At 44.9% G+C, this 25,089-nt stretch overlaps 1 protein-coding gene across 1 annotated transcript; it reads left to right on the top strand.

Annotated features, from left to right (window-relative positions):
- The first annotated feature begins 303 nt into the window (after positions 1–303).
- IL15RA (interleukin 15 receptor subunit alpha) lies at positions 304–21,000 on the top strand. Its single transcript, XM_065871788.1, has 4 exons — positions 304–385; positions 16,667–16,861; positions 18,630–18,722; positions 20,801–21,000. The coding sequence occupies exons 1-4, from the start codon at positions 304–306 to the stop codon at positions 20,998–21,000; spliced, it is 570 nt and encodes a 189-aa protein (XP_065727860.1).
- Positions 21,001–25,089: the final 4,089 nt, after the last annotated feature.

Below are 25,089 nucleotides of genomic sequence, written 5' to 3'. Positions count from 1 at the left end.
GGTCCCCGTCCCGCGCTGCCGGTGGCGTTGCGAGGACCGGGCGGCGGCGCGGGAGTCATAGGGTCTTTTTCCAGGGGAGGGGGTGGGGATGCTGAGTCACGGGTCTGTCACCGCTTCTCACCTCTCCAGCCCTCGGGGGCTAAAGCAAAAGCGAAAGCGAATGCGGCTCGCGGGGCGGCCGGTCTCGGAGCTGCGCCTGCCGCCTGCTCCCGGGCAGTGGACATCTGAGCGCGCGAGCGGCGGGGCGTCGCGTCCGGGGCGAGCCCGGGAGGAGGCCGGCGGGGGCGCGGCCGAGGTCGGGCCATGTCGGGGCGGCTCCGGGGCTGCGGAGTCGGCGCCCTCCCCGCGCTGCTGCTGCTGCTGCTCGGACCGCCGGCGACGCCGGGTAGGGAGCGCGCGGGGAGCGGGAAGCCGGGCTGGGGTCGGCCCCCAGCACAAGGGTGTGCGCCCGTGCGCCGGGGACATGTGGAGGGACGCGGGGACCGTCGGCTCAGGGCCCCGCGCCCCGGCTCGCCTGGCCTCCCAAGGCAGGGAGCGAGTGGTCGGTCTTTTCATTCTACGTTTTCCCCAATTTCCGAGGCAAAAGGAAGAAGCCGGGGTTTGCAATGCGGGCTCGGAGTTGAGAGTTTTACAGCGATTTCGAGAAACGCATCAGCCCCGCGAGGAAAGCTGTGCGCGCGTTCATCCGCCGGCAGTCCCCCCGGGGGATGGGGCGGTCCGGGGAAAACGACTGGTCTCTACCCTCCGATCAAAGCAGGTTATATGGCGGGGGTGGTGGTGGTGGTGGTGGTGGTAGGACGGGGTACGGACTGCGTGCGTCCCGGAGGAGTGAAAACCTGTCGGGCAGGTTGCACACCTGGGGGACCTGGCAACAGCTTCAAATTCTTCAGCACTAGGAAACCGAGAGAGTGCGCGAGGTAGGGGGCGCGCCCCGAAGTACGTGGTCCCAGGCAAACGGGGAAGAACGAAGTTGAGGATGGCTGGGTGTGTTCGGGAAGAACTTTAGATCGCACAGATGTCATTTCCCGGTTAGACTCGAACGAGTGTCCTACAGGTTGTAGATTTTCGTCCCAAGAGCTAGACACGAGGGAGGAGAAAGGAGAGATGGGTCTGGCTTTATCCACGTTGGCGCGCCTTGATCTTGTTACAGTCACGGAGTTCTTTGAGGGTCTGATAAAAGCTACGAACTCTCTCCTCTGAAAAATACATGAATGCACATACTTTCAAAACTTGCCTGCATGTCATCTGCATGTGTAAGCAGACAGCTCATCTTTGCCGGGTTCTGACTAAAGCTGAATTTCACTTTCACATTGTCCAGTCGAGTTGCCCCAGTGCTCTGGCTGTGCCCCACATCTCCCCAGGGGTCGTGTGGTACACTGGCTAGCCAACTGACTCCATCACCAACATAACTCAGATTCTCAGAAGTTGGGGGAAATGCAAACATAGTCTCAGGAAAATTAAACTTTAGGAAAGCCTTCAGAGCTATGGGTTCACAGCAGGCCAGCCAGCCACAACTGTGGATGGACGCCTCTGATGGAGTAATGGGTAGACTGGCCCGACTGGAGGTAACTTATTAGGAGTGTTGTCTTAAACACACACACACAGATCATGGGATTACTATCTCCTGGAGAGTCCATGGTTGTTCTTTGGGGTCCCAAACCCCAAAATTATATGCAAGTTTTGGAAGTATGAGCTCATCAACCAGCATCGCTCTCTGACCCCACAAAGGCATTGCTGCCATCTTTTAGCTCCCGGTGTTTCTTAGTTTTTCTTAAACAGTTCTCTCGGGGGGTACAACTGACAGATAATAAACAGTATACATTTAAAGGCACAATTTGACGAGTTTAGAGGTAAATGTATAGTCACGAAACCATCACCACGGTCAAGAGAGTAAACATGACCACCACTATCAAAAGCTTCCTTACATCTTGCGTTTATCCTGACCTCCCAGCCCTGTCCCCCAGGCAACAAAGATCTGCTTTCTGTCACTATTGATTTGTTGCATTTTCTAGAATTTTATATAAACGGAATCATGCAGTTTGTACTCTTTCTTGTTTGGCTCCTTTCACTCATAGTAATTATTCTGAGAATTCTCCAGCCTTGTAACTTGTATCAACAGCCCATTCTTCTTTATTACTAGCACTGGTCTACTGCATGGATATTGCAGGGTTTTTTAATCCATTCACTTGATAGTGGACATTTTTTGGGTTGTCTCCGGTTTTTGACTATCACATATCAAGCTGTTATGAACATTCACATATAGGTTTTTATGTGGACAGAGGTTTTTGTTTCTCTTGGGTAGAGAATACAGCTAGGAATGGAATGGTTGGATCACATGACATGTGTATGTTTAATTTTTAAAGAAATGGCCAAATTATTTTCCAAAGTAATTGTACTCATTTACACTCCCACCAGCGGTGGGTGAGAGTTCCACTTCCTCCACATCCTTGTCAGCACTTGGTATGGCCAGTCTTTTTTTGTTGTTTAACTTTTAAAAATTTTAATTTTTTTACAGCTTTATTGAGATATATGTAATTGGTATATAATACTGTGTAAGTTTAAGGTGTATGACATGATGATTTGATATATGTGCATATTGTGAAATGATTACTACAATAAGATTAGTTAACACATTCATCATCTCACAGTTACCAAAAAAACCTGTGTGTGTGCGTGTGTGTGTGTGTGTGGCCAGTCTGTCTTTTTAATCGTTCCATTATAATAGATGTGTAGTGGTCTCTCATAGTTTTAATTTGCATTTTCCAAATAATGAATGATGTCGAGCGTCTCTTCTTGTGCTTATTTTCCATGAATATATCTTCTTTTGGTAAAGTGTCTAGTTAAATATTCTGCCCTTTAAAAAAAATGAGTTATTGAGTTGAGTTTTGAGAGTTCTTTCTATATTCTGGATACAAGTCCTTTATCAGATATATGATTTGCAAATATTTTTTCAGAGTCTGTGGCTTGTCTTCATTTTCATAAACGTCTAACGAAGAGCAGAAATTTTTTTATATAAATTTATTTATTTAATTTTGGCTGCGTTGGGTCTTCATTGCTGTGCATGGGTTTTCTCTAGCTGTGGCTCACGGGCTCTACCCTTCCTTGCAATGCTTGGGCTTCTCACTGCGGTGGCTTCTCGCTGCAGAGCACAGGCTCTAGGCACGTGGGCTTCAGTAGTTGTGGTACGTGGGCTCAGTAGCTGTGGCTCGTGGGCTCTAGAGCACAGGCTCAGTAACTGTGGTGCACAGGCTTCGTTGCTTCGTGGCACGTGGGATCTTCCCAGACCAGGGATTGAATGTCCCATGTCCCCTGCATTGGCAGGCGGATTCTTAACCACTGCACCACCAGGCAAGCCCAGAAATTTTTAATTTGGATGAAGTTCAGCTTATTAATTTTTTCTTTTATATACTGTGCTTTCAGTGTCATATCTAAGAAACCTTTGCTTAAGTCAAGGTTACAAAGGTTTTCTTCTATGTTTACTTCTAGAAGTTTTATAGCTTAGCTTTTACATTGATGTCTGTGATTCATTTTGAATTAAGTTTTCATATAATGTGAAGTATGGCTTGAAGGTTTTGTATTGGTTTGGCTTTGGGTTTTATTGCATGTGGATATCCAGTCATTCTGGCACCATTTGTTGGAAAGCTATCTCTGCTGAATTGCTCTTACACCTATTTTGAGCATCAGCTGTTTATACATGTGCTGGCTGCTGTAGACAAAACATCCGTACGTGAAAATCAATTATATTGCTAGACATTAGCACTGACCAATTGGAAACTGAAAAATTTTTAAAAAGCAATATCACTGGCAATAGGATCAAAAAGTATGAAATACGTAGGGATAAATCTGACAAAAATGAGAAAGACCTGTACACTGAAAACCACAAACCGCTGCTGAGAGAAATTAAAGGAGATCTAAATAAACGGACGTATATCATGTTCATGCATTGGACAGATCAATATTGTTAAGCTGTCAATCCTCCCCACATCAAAATTCCAGCAGGCTTTCTTATAGAAATTGACAAACTGGTTCCAAAATCCACACGGAGATGCAAAAGACCTAGTATAGCCAAAACAACTTTGAAACACAACTGAGTTGGAGGATCAACACTTCTGATATTGAGAGTTAGAAGGTTACAGTAATCAGGACAGTGTGGTATTGGTGTAAAGATGGACAAAAAGCTAACAGAACAGAGGGTGCCTGATGTTTTTAAGTGAGCTTAGAAGTGGATACAGATGATTAGATTTGCTACTTGGCAGTATGATCCTGGTCAGAAATTATACAGGGCAGCTCATTCCTTACAACTAGCTGGGTAAATAATAGGCTCAGATCTGTTCCTGTTAGTTTTCAGCGCTAACAGACACAGCAAGTTGAAACCCATCATCTCGGCTAGGAGGTCATTTGCTTCTTAAAGATCCTCGTAACCTGAAAGGCTGCAGATGATTTGCCCAAAGCAGCTGGAAAGGACAATGATTTGTTTGAAGATGAATATCCCTGCTCATCAGTTTGGATTTTGTTGTGCAGGGTGCTAGTGTAGTGCTTGGGGGTGGTTGTAAAACTTACGTCTTTAAACATTTTTTAAACCATTTTTCAGAATCTGGGAAGTTTTGCTAAAACCTTTTTTTTTTCCAAATCATTTTTATCTTATTATTGCTTTGTGCTGCTACTGATAGCAAAAAAAGTGATAAAAACTTAAATGTACAAAATATGGGATTTGTTGAAATCAGCCTAAATGTCCAACAGTGGAGGACTGCATAAATGAAATAGGGTTGCTTTCAAATAGTATGCATCATATGATTCCGTTTTTACTAGAAGATCTAGTAGTTGTCATTGAGTAGAAAAATTATAGGTTATGTCTGTGTGTGTCTGTGTGTGTGTATAGTTGTCCGCCTTTTCTTATTTTTCTGTCGTAATTTGAATTGCTTTTGTAATGAAAGGAAATAAATAAAACTACAAAAGAAATAATGCAAAAAAGATCTAGAATTTTGGAATTTTTTTCTAATTCATCTTTAATTAATTATAGCCAATCTTGTTTGCCAGTGTTTTTGTGGCTTTATAAATGTTGCAAATTGCTCAAAATCACGTTCTATAAAGTCACTGCATATAACATTTGTGCATTATATACATACATTTATAATCCTTTACAACTTGTTTAAACAATTCCTTATTGTTAGAGCTATTTGTAGGCTTCTGTTACCTTCCAATGGTTGGATATTTAGGTTTCAAAATGTCTGATATTCTAAAAAGCACAGAGTAGGAATAACTGGATGAAAATTAGCTATAAAGAACAAAAAAGGCAAGGGGAAAGCCCTCAAAGTCTTTTTTAAATGGCAGAAATGTTTGAGGATATTCTTTTTCAATCAAATCATCACTTCAACTAACTTGTATTCGACTAAATCACTTCTGCCAAATTGATTTTACCAAATAGTATGTAACTAAGTAAATTCATGTATAAAATCCCCTAGTATATACTCTTGGAGTCATATCCATGTTACTCGTTACACATGATTGATGTTGTCTGAATGTTTCCACTTGGAAAGACTTACTTTTCTTCTGTGAGGAAGGGACCTAATTAAGGGCTCTGGTGGGGGGATATTATTGGAGCTGCATGGTGGAAGGGGTTACTCTTATCAAGAGTGTGAATAACAAACTGTAGTCAAGAGGGTCTGGGGGCAGGAAGCTAAGCTGGAGGTTTTTGCAATAGCTCCCGTAAGTGGTGATGAAACCCTGAAGCAAGGCAGTGTCAGTAAGGGAGAGGGGAGGGGGCAGATTTCCTTTTGAGTTCTACAAGTATAGAATGTATTTCACTCTTTCCCTTTTTTGTTTGCCCTTCAACCTATAGCCACTCAAGTCTTCCAAGCCTTCAAAAGTCATAATTTAAGGACTTGAACTGTGATGAATCCACCTACTACACAAAAGGTAGATTAAGAAGCTCAGTGAATGAGCCTGAGAGAGAAGAGAATTGATGAGTTAAGGGCATGACCTGGCTGTGGTTGGTACTTACACTGAGTGCCAATAGGAAAAAAATGTGTTGGCTTGGCTGGTGTTTCAGCCAGAAAAATAATGAGGAAAAATGGATTACTGTGAACACAGAGAGGCTTTTATGCTTTTGAAACATTAGAGTCACAAAGAGCTTGAGGGCAGAAACCATATCCTATACGTCTTTGTATCCTACCGCAGTCAGCATTCTGTAGGCATTTAAATAATAGAATAAGAGAAAGAAAATACTCGAATGGATTCTGACTTTCCTTGAAGACTGGGAGGGGCCTGCTACCCTTGAACTCTGGATGCAAGACTAGGCCAAGTCTACTTAGTCATGCTAGACTGTGTAAACTGACTTGATAAAAAAGTCTGATTCACAGGTTCTGAGAAGTGAAAGAGGTGTGGCCCTACACAACTATTTTGGTGACTTCATTTAAATGATCGATAGGACTTGTTATGTATATCTTTTGCTACTTAAGAGCTTTGAAAATGCCAGAATCTTACATTTTCTCCCACTTCCATTACTTCATCCATTCCACTCTATAGATTCATAAGCTAGTAACTAACTTGAGAAAACACCCACCACATACTGGGCTTAATTAGAGCTGTAAGAGTACCAGAGAAATATATTCCCCCCCTTCAGGAGCTTACAATATTGTAAACAAGGTGAGACTTGCTTACACTGATTATCTAAGGAACAATGTTATGAGAGAATATATAGAGAAATTATAATTGAAGTATCAAAAGATGTGATTAAGGCCTCTGAAATGAAAGGTTATTGATGCAATCAAATGTGTTATCTCCAATGCACTTGTGAGAGAGTCTAGCTTTGTAAAGTTAGTTACTGGCCAGTATGTGGCTGATTGGGTTGGCTGCAGTATACTAATACCCTGTGGATTCATGTATCAATTATTCATGGATTTATCTACCTTTGAGGACTGTTCACAACAGAAAGTAGACTCCCTTTTTAGCAAAATGATAGAGTAGGTATTCTGAAAAACTCTCCTGCTGAAAAAAATACCCAGAAACGATAAATAATACAGAGCAGGGCTTCCCTAGTGGCGCAGTGGTTGAGAGTCCGCCTGCCGATGCAGGGGACACGGGTTCGTGCCCCAGTCCGGGAGGATCCCACATGCCGCAGAGCGGCTAGGCCTGTGAGCCATGGCCGCTGAGCCTGCGCATCCGGAGCCTGTGCTCCACAACGGGAGAGGCCACAACAGTGAAAGGCCCGTGTACCGTAAAAAAAAAAAATTTGTTAAAAAAAATAATAATAATAATAATACAGAGCAAACATCTATTAAAATCCATAGCCAATAAAACAGGTAATCAACTGTTTAAAGCAAAAATAATAATAATGTGTTGTGGTGCTTATAAAATATGTAGAAGCAAAATGTATTACAAAATAGCACAAAGGCTGGGCAGAAAGAAATGAAAGTGTATTGTTTAAGGCTCTTATACTATGTGAAGTAGTATAATTTCACCTGAGAGTAAGCTGTGATAAGGTAAAGACACATACTATAAACCCAAAAGCAACCACTAAAATAATATAACCAAGAATCATGAAATTTCTATGGGACCATCTCCATAGAAAATCCTATGGAATCTACAAAAACGCTACTAGAATGTGTTTTAGCAAAGTTGCAGAGTACACAATTAATTTACAAATATCAGTATACAAAATGCTAGGAACAAACAATTAGAAATTAAAATAAAAATAATGCCATTTGTGTTGAAATAAAAATACTTAGGAATACATCTGACAAAATATGTACAAGATTAGTACTCTGAAAACTATAAAACATTTCTGATAAACTACTGAAGACGTAAACAAATCAAGAAAGATATTGTGTTTATGGATACTGAGAAGACTCAATATTATTAAGATGTCAGTTCTTCACCAGCTTGATCTATAAATTTAATGCAATTCCAATCAAACTTTCAGCAGGCTTTTTTTTTTCCAGTTAGAAATTGATATACTGAGAAATTGATATACTGACTCTATAACCCAGTAAAGAACCAAACTCACCTTTGAAAATAACTAACAAAGTTAGAGGATTTACACTACCTGACTTTAAGACTTATTATAAAGCTATAGTAATCAAGACAGCATGGTATTGGTGTCAAGATTAACAAATAGACAAATATATCAATGGAACAGAATATCAAGTCCATAAATAACCCCACATATACTTGGTCCTGTGTCAAGATCCTACACTAAATACCACTGGAGGTCCACATCTGTTGCTGCTGGATGAGAGGAAGGAAGTTTTTTAATGCACAAAACCTGTCAAAGATACAAGGGAGAGGTTGGCTGCCATGAAAGGAAAACGCAATATAACTGAAAACTCCAACCCTGAGAGCCAAGCACACAGGGCCAGCCTAAGAGTGAGGCTGGATTAAGACCACAGAGAACTTCCCCTGATGCCACCACATCCAGGCAAGCAAGCACCAAGTAAAAAACACAGCAGTCAACTGCTCAAGGTGGGGTGGGCAAGAGTGTGGAGAGACAGCCCCTGTGGTTTAGATAAATGGAAAAGGACAAAAGATGAGGGTGGAGCGGGAGCACTGAGAAGAATCTTCTGCCACTCTAGCCCCCACCCTAAGCACAAGGTAAGACTAGAGGAGGGGCTTCCCTGGTGGCGCAGTGGTTGAGAGTCCGCCTGCCGATGCAGGGGACGCGGGTTCGTGCCCCGGTCCGGGAGGATCGCGCATGCCGCGGAGCGGCTGGGCCCGTGGGCCATGGCCGCTGGGCCTGCGCGTCCGGAGCCTGTGCTCCGCAGTGGGAGAGGCCGCAGCGGTGAAAGGCCCGTGTACTGCAAAAAATAAAAAATAAAAAAGATAAGACTAGAGGAATTTGAAGCCAATGGTGTTCTGAAGGTAACCATAGCAACAACAAAATCCAAATCCAATTCAACAGCTGACTAGATTGACTCAGTCCTCCCCACATCATCAGTTTAGCAGAAGTGTTCACATTTTCAGGCATAAATACTATTTATCTCAGTTCTACACACATAGTTCAGCGTTCAATCAAAAATTATGAGACATACAAAAAAGCAACAATAGCACAGTCCCACTATAAAGAGACAGAGCAGTAAACAAGACTCTGAGTTGACCCAGAAATTGGAACTATCAGACTGGAAGTTAAAGTAACTATCATTAATATGTTAAACGCTCAAGTGAAAAAGATGGACAGGATTCACGAGTAAATGGGGAATTTCAGCCGAGAGATGGAAATCATAAGAAAGTATCAAATGGAAATGTTAGAAAATTTTTTAAAAACAAAATGAAGCAAGCCTTTGACAGGCTTATCGGAGCACTTCACACAGCCAAGAAAAGAATCAGTAAACTTGCAGATAGGTCAGTACAAATTACTCTAACAGAAACATAAAGAGAAAAAATGAAAGAAAAAAAAAAACATAGAAGAGTATCCAAGAGCTGTGGTACAATAGAAAGTAGTCTAATATATGTGTAATCAGAATTCCAGAAACAGAAGAGAATGGAGCAGAAGAAATATTTGAAGAGATAATAGTTGAGAATTTCCACAAATTTATAAAAGATATTCAGTCACATATCCAGGAAACTCAGAGAACACCAAGAAGGATAAATGGCCCCCCGCCAAAAAAAAAAAAAACCAAAAACCTCATGCTAGACACATCATATTCAAACTGCTGAAAAGTAAAGAGAAAATCATGATAAAAAGAATAAAAATACATTATACACAAGGAACAAAGATAAGAATTACAGTAGACCTCATCAGAAACTATGCAAGCCATAAGAAAATGGAGTGACATCTTTACAGTGCCAAAACAAAATAAAACTGTCAAGCCAGAATTCTAATAATCAGGAAACGTATCTTTCAAAAAATGAAACCAAGGGCTTCCCTGGTGACGCAGTGGTTGAAAGTCCGCCTGCCAATGCAGGGGACACGGGTTCGTGCCCCAGTCCGGGAAGATCCCACATGCCGCGGAGCAGCTGGGCCCGTGAGCCATGGCCGCTGAGCCTGCGCATCCGGAGCCTGTGCTCCGCGGCGGGAGAGGCCGTGACAGTGAGAGGCCCGCTACCGCAAAAAAAAAATATATATATATATATATATAAATAAATAAAATAAAAGGTGTGGAGGGAGGACAAGAAAAGAGGGGAGGTCGGCACCATGAAAACCACAATTAGGGAAATAATTAAAATTTTCCTGAGCAAAAGGTAATCTTGGTCTGAGTTGTCAAGGGCTCATAGAGTTTCCTTCAAGAGGAAATCGCAAAGAAAGGGCTCCAAGTGCCACTCATCGGGTGGTTTTTCTTTGGATACTTATTTTTTAACTTATTTATTCCAATATAACCTCAAACTTACCATGAAGTTGAAAAGATAGTACAAAGACCTTCGGAATATCCTTAACCCAGATTCGCCAGCTGTTTACATTTTTCCCCATTTGCTTTACCATTCCCCCGTCTCTCTAAATAAATCTACATTTCTTATACATGTGCACGTTCTTCTGAAGCATTTAAAACTAAGTTGGCGACACTATGCTTCTTTATGCTTATATATTTCAGTATGTTTCCTAAGAACACATTCTCTTACATACCTTCCTAAAAAACAGCACTCTCACATAATCATAGTACAACTATCAAAATTAGGAAATTTAATCTTGACATAATATTATTATCTAATACTTAGTCAATATTCAAATTTTGTCAATTGTCCCATTAATGTCCTTTTTAGCTGTTTTCTTCCTAATTCTGGATCTAATCCAGGACCATGTATCACATTTAGTTGTCACATTTCTTTAGCCTCTTTCAGTCTGGAACATTCCTTCTGCCTTTCTTTTTTTTTTCTTTTTTGGCTGCGTTGGGTCTTTGTTGCTGCGTGCGGGCTTTCTCTAGTTCCCGCGAGCGGGGGCTACTCTTCATTGCGGTGCACAGGCTTCTCATCGCAGTGGCTTCTCTTGTTGCAGAGCACGGGCTCTAGGCACGAGGGCCTCAGTAGTTGTGGCACTCGAGCTTAGCTGCTTCGCGGCATGTGGGATCTTCCCGTACCAGGGCTCGAACCCATGTCCCCTGCATTGGCAGGAGGATTCTTAACCACCATGCTACCAGGGAAGTTCCTCTTGATCTTTCTTGATCGTGATTACAGGCCAACTACTTTTCAGAATGTCCCTCAGTTTAGGTTCATCTGGTGTTTCCTCGTGGTTTGATTCCAGTTATGGATTTGGGGGAGAGAGACCACAGATGTGATGCTTGTGTCCTTGTCAATGAATCAGATCAGGAGGGATATGACAGCTATTTGTCCAAGTGTTGGTGATGTTACTTCTGATCACTTGGTTCAGGTGGTGTTTGTCAGCTTTCTCCAATATAGTTACCATTTTCCCCATTGTAACTAGTAACTAACTGTGGGAAGATTCTTTAGGACTCTATGTACAAGTCAGGATTGTGGTCCTAAGAATCTAAGAAGAGCAGAACCACCTTGTGCAGCTGTGGGAGCTGGTTACCATCTAGGTGAGCTGTTCCTTCTGTGTCTGGAGCCGGAGCCTCCAGGCCACAGTCTGAGTGGGAAGATGGTCATAGAGTGGGGGAAGCAAGAGCCACCTGGGAGCCATGAGGCCAAGCTGGATCCCATGTTGGCCTTTCGTCTTCCCTCCGAGACTCCAGCTTCCATGAGGAGCGTGTCCAGCAGAAGCTGGCGCTCCTCATCATGGCAGTAGATACACACCTAAGGCCCAAAGGTGGGAGAAGCTGCAGCAAAGAGTCACGGGGCTGGAGGAGCTGTTTGGCCACCCAAGGGAGCCTGCAGATAAGCGACAGTGCGTGAGCGGCAGCGGCCCCCGTCTCCCAAGTGCAAAGGAACATGGATGCTCCTTCCCTCCTTCCAGATTGAACATAAAATCTTTGTTGTGTCACAGGCTAACTGGACACCGTGCAGGGAGGGGAATTTAGGGCGCGTGTGTCCAGCTTAGCTAAACTGACGCAGGGCAAATCTGCCACACTATGTAAATACTATGTCCCTCATTTTTGTATCCATTGTCCCTTTTTCTTATTCCATCATCCTGTCTATATTTATTAGTTAGCATTATACTGAAGGCTTTCTCTTCTCCCCTATTTAGTTATTAGTCCTTTATTTATTTATATTAGCACAGACTTGAGTTTTATTTTATTCCTTAATCTGTTATTATATTTGTTTTGACACTCAGATTGTCCCAGATTGGCCAGCAATAGCCAGTTCAACCTGGCCACTAAATCCTTTTGACATGTTGCCATCATTCTCTAAGCCCTTCCCTACTTTCTGGTACCAGATATTCCACGCTCACCTTGTGCTTTCGCTCTCCCGGCCCCGGGTCAGCCTTTTCTCCAAGAAGCTGAGGTTCCTTTTAGTGGAGACAAAGATCTTGGTACTAAATGTGTTTTCTGCTTGTATGTCATTGCTTCCAGGCACTGTCAGAGGACACAGGTAGCGTGTGCGCACACACTCACGTGTACACACAGAATCACGTATACACAGACGTGTACACACAATGATTACATCCTGACACCTCCAACCCCAATTCTATCCCAGCACCACAGGGTGCATTCCAGTCGTCCCCTCCCCATTTCCATAGTTGTAACTTCTTCCTCCAGCAGTGAGGACCCTGGGTTGAGTATGTCTTACTCACTGATGACTGGTTCCAGTAGAGAATCAGGAAGAAAAGGAGGGATGACAGTGACTTCAGACTTTTGCCCTCAGGTTTAACAGCAGAGATGGGCTTGGGAGGAAAATCTACGGATGCTACAAGAAGTCACTACTTACTCACTCAGGATCTGGCCCAGCGTGCTTTGCCTTGTAAAACAGAGGTCCTCAACTGTGTGCACAGCACATTTCCTGATCAGTGTGTAAAATTCACTGTTGCTCAAGTGAATATACCAGCAATGAAAACGTTTGGCAGAAGGGGTGTCGAGCTGGGAGGGGTTCTACCTGCTACGAATCTAAGGTGAATTCAAACCACCACAAAGACGACTGCATATTTACTGAAGGCTGTAAGAACTCTGAATTATTATATACACCATAAACTTAGGTACTTTTATACGCAGTAAACTATCCCACCCACATAGCAGCCAGCCCTGAAGGATGACCAAGTGAGTTACACATTAGCATGGATACCCTTATGCTGTGGCAGTGGCTCTTTATAACTTGCTGACACGGTCGCCATTGTCTCAATGTTTTAAATCCCCTTGAGTGGGAGGGCGCAAATGTTTGATTTCAGAGAGTGCCACAGACACTCAAAGTTGAAAGCCACTGCCCTAAATGGAGGGGAGTATTTTAAGACTTAGAAGATGTAGAACAATTTGCTGACAAAAATCCGAAATCTGAAAACAACACAGAAAACAGAGAAGACTGAAAAAAAGGTGGCCGAGGAAAGATCAATAGATTCAGAACATCATTTGAGGGACTTCCCTGGTGGCGCAGTGGATAAGACTCCACGCTCCCAATGCAGGGGGCCTGGGTTCGATCCCTGGTCAGGGAACTAGATCCCACGTGTATGCCGCAACTAAGAGTTCGCATGCTTCAACTAAGGAGACCACGTGCTGCAACTAAGAAGCTGGTGAGCCACAACTAAAGGAGCCCCGGAGCTGCAACTAAGGAGCCCTCCTGACGCACCTAAGACCTGGTGCAACCAAATAAATAAATAAATATATTTTTTTAAAAGAACATCATTTGAAATTAGAATCAGTGGATTAAGCTGAACTTGAGGACTACACAGCGAATAAAAACGTTTGGGAAGGGATTCAGGCTAAAGAGGTACAACCCAAAGACCAGATGGGAGAGAGAGGAAGATGAAGGAAGTAAACCTAAACAGCCAGATTTCTTCTCTTCACTATGAACTTTGTTCATACAAAATAGTAGGAAATTTTTTTTTAGAAAACTGGTACATTGAAATAACGATTATCTTATGATCTCATTGAAAAGAAAATGAAAATGTTTGAGTCCACTATAGAAGCCCCGCAAGCGAAAAGAGAACATTGTCACCATCAGGATGGAGTGATAAAGGACGGCAGGCTGTATGTTATAGTTTTAAAAATCTAATATTAGATGTCAATGCGGCTTTAAAAGAAGAGTCAGGGGTTGGATTAAGAACAAAAAGCAAACAATCCATTTTCCCTCTTGAGACTAGGGAGACCAAAGTAAAGCCTGGAGCGACTAACCCACCGAGCTCAGGTGGGCTCCGGCATGAGGATGCTGACACCTCAGTGACAGAGCCTGAAGCAGGAGGGGAGGGTCTGACAGCTGCCCCACCAGTGGGCTGGCCTGTCTGCAGGCTGCTGGGCACTTGACCGTGGATTGTTCCAACCACACTCTGAATCTGGAGATGGCTCCTTCTTTTTTTTTTGCTTAAGATTATTTTTTTTTATGTGGACCATTTTTAAAGTCTTTATTGAATTTGTTACAACATTGCTTCTGTTTTGGTTTTTTGGCTGCGAGGCAAGTGGGATCTTAGCTCCCCGACCAGGGATGGAACCCGCACCCCCTGCATTGGAAGGCAAAGTCTTAACCACTGGACCGCCAGGGAAGTCCCTGGAGATGGCTTCTTGTGATTTTGATATCTAAAGAGGCCCACCTGGCCAGCAAGATGTGGCATAAGGGGTCCAGGTGGTGGTGACGCTGAGAGTCAGGTGAATAAGTGTTCTGGTGATTCTGGCAGTCATTCTCTGACATCCAAACCTAGGCCAGCAGCTGGGGAGTGTGGAAACCCAGGGGATGCCCTCTGGAGAAGATGGACAAGACCTGGGCAGAGGGGCAGGCCCTAGTCCAGAAAGCTAGGGTCCTGGACAGAGACAGCCCAGTCCACAGGGAGCAGGTGAGAAGGATGGTGAAAGCTGCTATTTGGGGGGCCCGTGGCTAGTCAAAGCTGACCCCAGATCCTGCCCAACCAGAGGAAGGTTCGGATTTCTAGGAAGCAGGCACAGGTTCTGTTGGGGGAAATCAAACAAGACTGGCTTATTCGAAGGCTGTAGAAGGAACTCAGCACCACCAGGACACACGGGTGAAGACACAGACATTTTCCAAGGCAGATGAAGATTCATGTTCTGGAATCCAGCGTCCTCAGCACGTCATGCAAAACTGTGGAAGATGGTCACATTTTCCAGACTCTGTCCCCCTCTGGGCGTAGCGCAGGCTCTAATCTGGATAGGACACTGTCTCATCCCGATAGGTGACTGAGCCCACCTCATCCATTTGGGAGTTGGTCTGTTCCCAGTACCCTCAGGTGGCTAAATCAGCAAACTTTCAGACTAGCACTGTCTGATCCTAGCCTGCTCCCAAACTCAGATATGAGAACAAAGGACTTCACTAGGTGTCATGCTAACAGCACTAGACCAGCTATGGAGCTGATTGCTGATCGACTGAGCATCTGTCTACAGAGAGGTGCCTCGGAAATGAAATGAAGGTCCAGGATGGGGCAAACCCCAGGACGCTGGTTTTAGCCATCAAGTTTCATACAAAGAAAATCGTAGGGTCTAAATCTTGCTCAAATCTTTCAACTTCCAACTAATTAGAAGGGGGCAATTATTAAGAAAACTTTAATTGTTCTAGCTCTGGCTCTTACCTTCTTTTGGTAACATTCTTCTGATAAAACGTATCTTATTTTTCACTCCACATGCACTTGGTCACATCCACAGTCTGCTGGGAGTGACTTGTGTCTCGTCTCCCAAAAGCCTGTCCAGAATCCTCCCAAATGGCCTCACAAGTCTTCTCGGCTTCAATTTTACCCTAAGCTGTCCTAACTTGCCCAGAGAAAGGAGAAAATTCCTAATTCTAGGATCTCCTACCTTTTTCACATTCATTTAGCAGCAAAAGCACTGAATACCCACCCTTGGCATGGTTTAGCCCTCTCTTGCCCTGTGGTCAGCCAAGGTTTCTGACTTCCTGTGGCAGGGTATTTTAAAAACCCCTCCCCCACTTTTTAATTATGAAGTATTTCATATATTTAAAACAGTATATAATATATACACATGACTAATATTCTTCCAGTCCTCATCGGTGTAGCCTTTCATCTATGGCCAGTGGTTACTCCGCGGGGTCGTGGTTAATGCCAACAGCTATTCTGATTGTGGGGCTGAGGGAGGGCTTTCCTGAGGAAGCGATGTTGAACTAAGCTAAGAAGGGTGGCAGGAGATGGCCAGCCAAGAGTGGGTGGGGGAGGTGCATGGTGAGAGGCATGGGGGGACCAGAGGCCAGTGTGGCCAGAGGGAAGAGTAGCTGGAGAGGCAGACAGTGCCGGGTCCAGCAGAGCCTTGATTTTAGTTTTTATTCTAAGAGCAGTGGGCAACCGAGAAAGAGTGAAGTCATCAAACTTGAAGTCATCTGAAGATGATGCCGGCTGCCTTGTGGAAATGGATTAAAGGCTTGTAGGGATAGCAATCCAGAGGCTAAGAGATACTGAGGCTGGAGACTGATGGGAGTGGAGGGCAAGAGAGAGGGGTCTCTATTGATGACCCCTGGTATCTAGCTATGCTGAATGGCTGGTACTTGAGGCAAGATTCTGGACAGCTTCTAGACAGTGGGGGCCCTTCCTCAACATCTTCCACATGCTTGGAATCTGAGGTGTATCCCCAGGGGCCCCTACGATAATCCAGACCCCGACTATAAAGTTACTGACTACCACCCGTGTTCCCTCGGAGCAAGCTGAAATCTCTTCATCTCTCCCCTCTCATCTGCACTTCTGCAGGCATCACGTGCCCAACTCCCACATCTGTGAAACATGCAGACATCTGGGTCAAGAGTTACAAACTCAACTCCAGGGAGCGGTATGTTTGTAACTCTGGCTTCAAGCGTAAAGCTGGGACCTCCAGCCTGACCGAGTGCGTGTTTAACAAGACTGTGAACATCGCCCACTGGACCACTCCCAATCTCAAGTGCATCAGTAAGTGCACTGTCCCTCCGCCCCTTTTGCCAAGGCCACGCAGAGAGCAGACTGCAGTGTGGGCAGCAGAATGAGGTAGCCTTGACATCTGGGTTGAGGACTGAGACTAAATAAACAAATGGGCTTCTAAACACACCTCTGGGAGGTGGAAATACATGGGCTTTGGGGTCACACAGTTCTGGGTTCAAGTCCTGGCTCTGCCACTTAACCATCTGTGAGACCTGGAGTGAGGGCCTTAATGTCTTGGATCTCTTGGTTTCTAATCTAGAAAATGGACCTGATGTCAACAGTGTGGCTTGTAGGAGGATTAAGAGAAATCTGGTAAATATTAACTATTATTACCTCAGTGCTTTAAGATGATAGAAGCAAGAATTTGGCTACAGACAAAGGTGTGTGCTCACAGCATGCTTGTTTCCCAGAAAGCATTCCCGATTCCTCCCTAGGAGACAGCCTGCAAGGAAATCACTCCCCGTTCTCCTCCCCAGAGAGCAGCGCGGAGACCCACAGAGCAGAGACCCCCTTGGCCCAGTTATCATGTCTGGGGTCCCGCCAGAGCTCAAGACTGGGTGTGAGGAAAGATCTCCAGAATCCCTTTTTTTTTAAGCATCCACAGCTGGATAACCACACCAGAAGTCAAACAATCTTGGAGTGGAAGCCAGTAGTGCTATTTTCAGGAATACTAAGCCCCATACTCTAGAAAAGGAAAGGTTAATCTGTGATCTTCCAAGAGAATGATGATTTAACAAACATTTATTGCACACGTGGTGCATGTCCAGCCGTGATACTTTCTCATGTAGTATTTGTGAAAATTCACCACTCCTCTCTGGGCAAAGCAGACAAGCGGGGCTGTTCTACAGCAAACTCACAGCTGGGGGACTCCTTGAAAAGCCAGACTCCCTCTGGCTTTTTGAATCTGTATTGTATCTGTAGCGCTGAGATCGCCCTGTACCCCTTCCCCTCCCGCTGCGTGGCCACCATGCAGGCATCAGAGGCCGGGCAAGGAGGGAACCTTCTGCTTGTTGCAGAGGAATAGCTGGGCTGGGAACATGGCGCCCACGGCATCCTGGGGCCATTGGAGGGATGAGCTGGGTGAGGACGGGTCTGAGCAGTAACCTCTGGGAGAACACAGGTGTCTTCCTCGGTCTAGTCCGGGGACCCACTGGAACCATAGTCCAGGGGCAAAAATAAGGGCTTTCCACTGTAGGGACAGTGACTGTTTCTTCAAAGTTCCAATTCCTCTGGGTGAATGAATCGAGGATGGCGAACTGAAAAGGGCGGGTTGCAGGCGGGAGAGGAAAGAAGGGGGCGAGGCCTGGAATCGTAGACTTTTAGAACCCAAAGACTGGAGGAACCTTTAGGTCTCATCCCCAAAGCCCCCACCTTTTACCACTAAAAGCTGCCTCCATTATTTTCCCCAACCTCTTGTGCCAAAAACAGTCCATCGAGTAATCATTTATTTTCCCACGCAAAAGCCAGCGTTTTAAAGCTGAGTTGACATCGCTGCTATCATCCCAGCCAAAAATAAAACACACGTGACACTTAACTTATGCAGTCTTTCTGAAAGGCTAGAAAAAAATAGTGTGCAGTCTGTTTGCAGTGGGAACTGCAGACTGATGCTTGTTTCTCTCTTGTGCTTCTGGCCTAGCCTAGGGAGCCAGACGTGTCCACTTTAAATTTATATATTTATTTTTTATTTACATCCAGTTCTGAAGCCACACCAGGTTCCACCCTCAGGATCATAAACGCCATGTGGTTATCCTCTCTCTAGGAGACCCCTCCCTGACTCACCAAAGGCCACCCTCCACAGCAGCACCGACAGGGGTGACCCCAGAGCCAGACAGCCCCAACCCTTCTGGAAAAGGTAGGAATGTCACAGACTCTCTCCGGACTCTCATCCCCTGATACCATCTGGTCCACAGAGAACCCTCAGATTCGTGGACCACTGCCAGGGTTCCACTGCAAACACCTCTTATTCACGTCAAGAATGAGGATTGACATTAGTTTCATTTTCCCTTGTAAACCAAAGTAGCTTGATAGCCAGGCTTCACAGGTACATAATTAATAACGGTTTAAAATCCACCCTTAATAGGCCAGATCACACTTTGTGGGAGAAACGTAGCCTCAAGAACGGGGGAGGGTCTGAGGTTCTGAATGCCTTGCACGTCAGCCTTGCCAGGTCTTATGGGCGCTGGCAGAAAACCTGACCCTCCTGGGTCAGAGATGGAGGATTTTCCTACCCGGCACCACAGGCAACAGGACTGTCATCAGGTTTCAAGTCCCTCGTCCCCACATGCCTTAAGCAGGCCTAAACAGATGCCCGTACGGGCAGCCTATGTCACTGGAGGGGAAGCCTGAGCAGGAACCTGAGTGTTTCACTGCTGGCATGAACATGTCTGCCTTGTGTTCCAGGGGGAGGCACTGTCTCCACCTTCCAAGGCCATCTAAGCATCCTTGAAAAGACGGTGCCAAGAAAGGGCCATCAGTGCCCTGCTGGCAAGGTGTGCAGAACCGGGAGAGACCCACGCAGAGCCGTCTCCCAATAACCTGTGATTGCTTTAGTACAGACGCTTGCACGAAGCTGCCAGGGTTCTGCATTTCCACCATGTCTTAGGTAAACTCTACCCCAATTTCCTCAGCACCGTCCTGATGTTAAGAAAATCCGAGCTCTTGGAGGCTGAACATCCTGGGACAACGTGCGCTGTATCCTCTAATGCCCTCTCTTGACTCCTGGTTTTCTGTCGCCCATTACCCACTGTGAGGCTTTTCCTGGTCCCCGTCTCCTCCCTTCCCTCCAGGCACAGCCATTCCACTGTGGTTGACCATGCTGCTCGGGCTGCCTCCCTGGAGAGCCGGTTCTTAACTGTGGATGCTCGTTGAAATCTCCTTGGAACTCTGCGTGGTCTGGGGAGCATCTGGGAATTAGGGTTCTAGAAGCTCTCCTGGGGACCCTTACTTAGGTGCCCAAGGCTGAGAACCACTGCTGAAGGGAAGATGGAGAGGTGGGAGCAAGGTTTCCTCCCAGTTACTTAGCCGATGACAAACGGAAGGAAGGGGCTGGAGTACCCAGAATCCCTTTGGTCCAAGTCACACCTGGTTCAGGTGGCCTCCCCGAGCCTTGCCTTCTTGCCTCAAACACTTGGCAGATGCAGCTGCATAGTGAAACCTCAGACATGAGATTGATCTCCCAGGCGGGCACCATGGCCACGGGTGCCCACCCATGCTCTGCCCACGTGGCTGGGAGAGCGTGGGGAAGTGGCCCGACTGTATGGCCCGACAGCCCGGGATGCGGGGCTCACAGCCACCCTTGCACACCCTCTGCTCCAGGGCTGGGCTCCTAAGCACCGTACTGTCACAGTGGAAGACCCATTTTTCACAGAAAGAGAACAGCGGAGTTGTGCCACCACACTTTACACTTTGGGGCAGCCGTTGGCTAGTGAGGGATGGGGAGATAAAGGACCTAAACATAAGGCAGGTGGCCCACCCTCCCCGAGATGGGGGCCAAGCCAGGACACATCCCTCAGGGCAAATCTCAGGTTCCCCTGATTTCAAATGTTTTGTGCAAACAGGTAAAAAGTAAACTAAAATCAGCATCCCAATGTCTTTTGGCCAGTACAGTTCCACTGTTTATCTGAGCTGGGTCTCCTAGTAAACACTTCTCTAGTGCCTGGTTCTACTCAGAGCTTTCGGATGGTTAGTTTATGTGCCCCATGATAAATAACCATAAATCCTCTAGCGTCCTCAAAAGCCCCTTGGCCACTCCAGATGGATGAAGATGTTACCCACTCAAGGGGTTTTCCCCCAGAGCCGTGGAGGAGTTTGCTGGGGGCGGGCTGGCCAGGGCAGGCTCACGAGAGCCGGTGTTAGTATACTCTCTTCCAAAGCCAAGAAAAGACACTGTTCTCAATATTTTCGTTGTCCATGTCTTGCACTTCCCTGCAGAGCCAGCTTTTACTTCCAGGTCAGACACCACAGTGGCCACAAGGCTGGCTACTGGACCAGGCTCCAGGCTGATGCCATCCAAAGCTCCTTCTGCGGGGACCACAGGGGTAGTCAATAATGAGCCCTCCCAAGTCCCAGCTCAGACAACAGCCAAGGCTCCGGAACACACCCCCTCGGCCTCGCAGGACCCGCCCGGTTAGTGCTGGCTTTGCGTGCTGGAGGAGAGAGGGCAGCTCACACAGGCTGCTTCTGAGTTGCAGATCCTGAGCGAGCCGATCGCATCACACCATCCAATCCAAAGTCAGGATGACTGAGCAACCCTCTGCCTCCTGCTCTCTGCCACAGCCTTGGTTCTCTGTGCTCCACCCTGGCTCAGCTCAGTGGGGAGAGAAAGCCTGTCTCCTACATGTGACAAGCCTCCCCGTATTAATTCACATGGCAGAGCCTTTGCCAAGAATCAGAATAAGATCTTCCTCCTCCCGACGTGGGAGGCCAGAGGAAGCTTTCCTTGATCTGGAATCACAATGTGTGGGATGGGGGAGCGCTCGGTAATCGGCATCTTCTCTAAGAGCGTATCTGATTCTTAAGCATGGCCCAGCCTCAATCAAATCCATGACCCTGGTTCTGTGCTAAAGTGAGGCTGGTTTTGCTAGCCGTGACTCTCTCAAGGCTTTAAGATGGGAGCCAAATTGTCCAGGATTTGTCTTGCTTAGTGAGAAATTAGTGCCTTTAGGACCATGGCAATAACTGAGCTGCAATCTCTTCTCTGCAGGTGCATATCAGTACAATCCCAGAGCTGTGACTGGTAAGTATTTTCCTTTGTCCTGGTGGTGTTTATGCTCAGGGCAACTCAGTGCCAGGGTGCTGGGCAGACCTGGCTTATGCCTGCTGTCCCAGCATGGTCACCAACAGCTCCCTCTTTCACTCTCAAAAGTGCCTCTGTTTAGGTAAGTTACATGATCCCCCTGTTTATGGAATTCTAACTTGACTATTTATCTTAATGTTGGTAGTTTCTCACTGTCAGGCTACTGGCGTAGAAGCATTACGCTGCTATATTCATTTAGTGCACGAGGAGTAAAGGGTTTCTCTTTCAGACTGTATTTTACCTCTCATCTCTCATAGCTGAAATACATTTGCTGCAGTTTATATGCTCAGCCTTTAACAGGAGCTACCCCTATATTGTGTCATTCATCTATTCAAACAATATAAATTGAGCTCCTATCCTGTGTCAGATAGGGTCCTAAGCTGCAACGAAATGCAGGTTTCTCATTAAAAAGCAAATGGCACTTTACATGTCCTTCAGCTTACGGAAGGTTAACGGTTTAATTTGATCAATTAAGTATTTATTGATTACCCACTCTGAACCCAGCAGAGTGCTCAGTACTGGAAGAAACAGAAACCACTGCCCAGGAGTAAGGAATTGACATTCTCACTTCAAAACTACTTTCAGCAGATGCAGGCACACGGCACATCAGATACACTACCCCGCGGCTTAACTAGCTTGCACGGACTGCCAAGAAATGACGATTCCCTGGATGTTCACAGAGGACACATTTAAAATTGAAGTATAGTTGACTTACAACATTACATTAGTTTCAGGTGTACAGCACAGTGATTCAGTAACTTTGCAGATTATACTCCACTTACGTTATTATAAGATAATGGTTATAATTCCCTGTGCTGTGCAGTATATCCTTATTTATCTATTTTACGTATAATGTTTTGTATCTGTCAATCCCTTACCCCTAATTTGCCCCTCCCCCTTCCCTCCCTCTTTTGGTAACCACAAGTTTGTTTTCTCTGTGAGGCTGTTCCTGTTTTACAAATACATTCATTTGTATTATTTTTTTAGATTCCACATATGTGATATCATACAGTATTTTCTCTTTCTCTGACTTATTTCACTAAGCATAATATTCTCTAGGCCCATCCGCACTGCTGCAAATGGTAGAATTTCACTTTTTTTTTATGGCTGAGCAATATTCCATTGTATATATATATACCACCTCTTTATCCATTCATTTGTGGATGGACACTTGGGTTGCTTCCATGTCTTGGCTTGGAAAATAGTGCTGCTATGAACATTGGGCTGCTCGTATATTTTCAAATTAGTATTTTCATTTTTTCCAGACATATAGGCAGGAGTGGGATTGCTGGGTCATATGGTAGTTCTGTTTTTAGTTTTTTGAGGAACCCCAGACTGTTCTCCATAGTAGCTGTACCAATTTACGTTCCCACCAATAGTGTAGGAGGGCTCCCTTTCCCCTGCACCCTCTCCAGCACTTGCTATTTGTAGACTTGTTGATCATGGCCATTCTGACCGGTGTGAGGTGACACTTCATTGTGGGTACAGAGGACCCTTTCATCACCCACACTGAAGAGTGGCCACTGGCCACCTCAGCCGCCTTCCCCAGTGTAGACCCAACATCACTGTAGGTTGAAGTCAAGGCGGGGGCTCCTGGCCCTTCTGGGCTCCTGTGCAATCATCCACCTTTTCTCCCCTCTTTCCTCTGTCTCGCCAAATCTCTTTTCCTTTTTCTCCAATCCATGTGCCCCCTAGGAAACACAAAAGGGTGGAGAACGTAGCAGTTGATATATTAATCCATTGTTTTGGTGATTCTGGTTTCTTTACTAAATTTGCCTGGAAATAACTGAGGAAGAGGCCAAGTTCAAATGGCTGAATTCAAATTGCTGTGTTATATCACTGGCTCAGGGGCGCTCCTCTCACTTGAGTTGGAGTCTGCAGTTTTTATTCTCAATAAGAAGAAACACGAAGCAGCATTGTGAAAGTGGAACTATAGTTAACATCAGCTTGCCTTTTCCAATAAATCTCTCCATGAACAGTAAATGCATGCCAACCTGATTAGTCAACATGAAGGAATAGTTTAACAGAGTCACATAAAAAAATTTTGTCTTTTAGTCATAATGATGATTAATGTTAAGTCTAAAAACTTAAAACAACTTCCACTAATTTCCCATGTTTTCCATTACTTTTTTGGGAACAACTTTTCTATGCTTACTTTTATTTACTTAGGTGCAACTAGTTATGTTTTTATAACTTTAGTGTCTCTTCTGATCACAATATCATTGCAAAAATATCAGGAAAAAAAACTTTTTAAAAAAGAAAATAAGGTTATCTACAATCCTAAAGTATTACCTAATACTTTGGTATATAGTGTTCAAGACTTTTCTGTGCGTATGGATACACACATTGCTTACTGGAAAGTTTTTTTTGTTTTTATGTCAACCAGCTTTTTTTACTTAAGACACTGTAGACATCTTTCCACATTAACAAATGTAGATTTCATAGTTTTAAAAAGCTGAATAATATTCCATTGTGTGGGTATGCCACATTTTATTTAATTTTCTACTGATAAGAGATTTAGATTAACATTTTAAAAATTATTTTAAACAATACTTTAGTGAATACTGTATATGTATTTCCTATTTCCTTAGAATAAATTTCTAGTAGTGGACTTAGAGAGTCAAAGGAAACGGTCTTCTCCAAAGCTTCTGTTACACGTGCTAACTGCCCTTGAGAAAAACTTCACCCACTTCCTCTTCTACCCTGCAGAGAATCTGGGTATTTCCCCTCATATTTAGCTGTTTTTCAGGAAAGTTCTATTTTTAAGGCCACGTCATGGGTGATTCATCCTTGTACGCACGGCTGTGTGCTGTCCGTATAGGTGCAGGTCTGAAAAGCTCAACAATTCAGGAGATGAATGTGCCTCCTGGTCCACAGTGAGATTCCTGGGTCCCCAGACGTTCGGGGCTGTCATCTTACACACAGTGCACGTAGGCAATTTTTTTGCAGGGAGATTTCACAATAGTAAGGCAAACTGGCCAAATCTGCTTGGCGCTTATGATTGATACAAATGTTTTAAAGATAGTTCTGTTCAGCTTGCCCTCAGGCTCAGCCCTCTCGCTTCCATGTGAAGATCCCACCCTCCCTAACAATCTCAAGCCATCGTGCCTGGGGTCCTCCACCCTCAAGTCCCCCTCCCAATGCTGGTCCTTTCAACTCCAACGAAACATGTGTTCCCCTTTTCCTAAGCTGTTACCTTATTCTCTTCTAATCTGTAACACCTGCCTCATGACACCCTTCTTAACACCACCGTAAAAAGTTGCAAATAAAAAAACATAGTAAAGATGAAATTGGAAGAAAAATGGCACTGCCTTCTATTGTTTCTAAATCAGGATTCTGTGAAGGTGGAGAAAAGGGGGACATTGTGGCGGGGACAACTGAGGAGGATCCCTGCCCTATTTACCCACCTTCGGGTTTAGCAGCA

This window comes from Phocoena phocoena, chromosome 2, assembly GCF_963924675.1.
Source record: "Phocoena phocoena chromosome 2, mPhoPho1.1, whole genome shotgun sequence".
Taxonomy (NCBI): Eukaryota; Metazoa; Chordata; class Mammalia; order Artiodactyla; family Phocoenidae; genus Phocoena; species Phocoena phocoena.
Note: the sequence above shows the minus strand (reverse complement) of the source record. Positions and strands in the feature narration are given on the sequence as shown.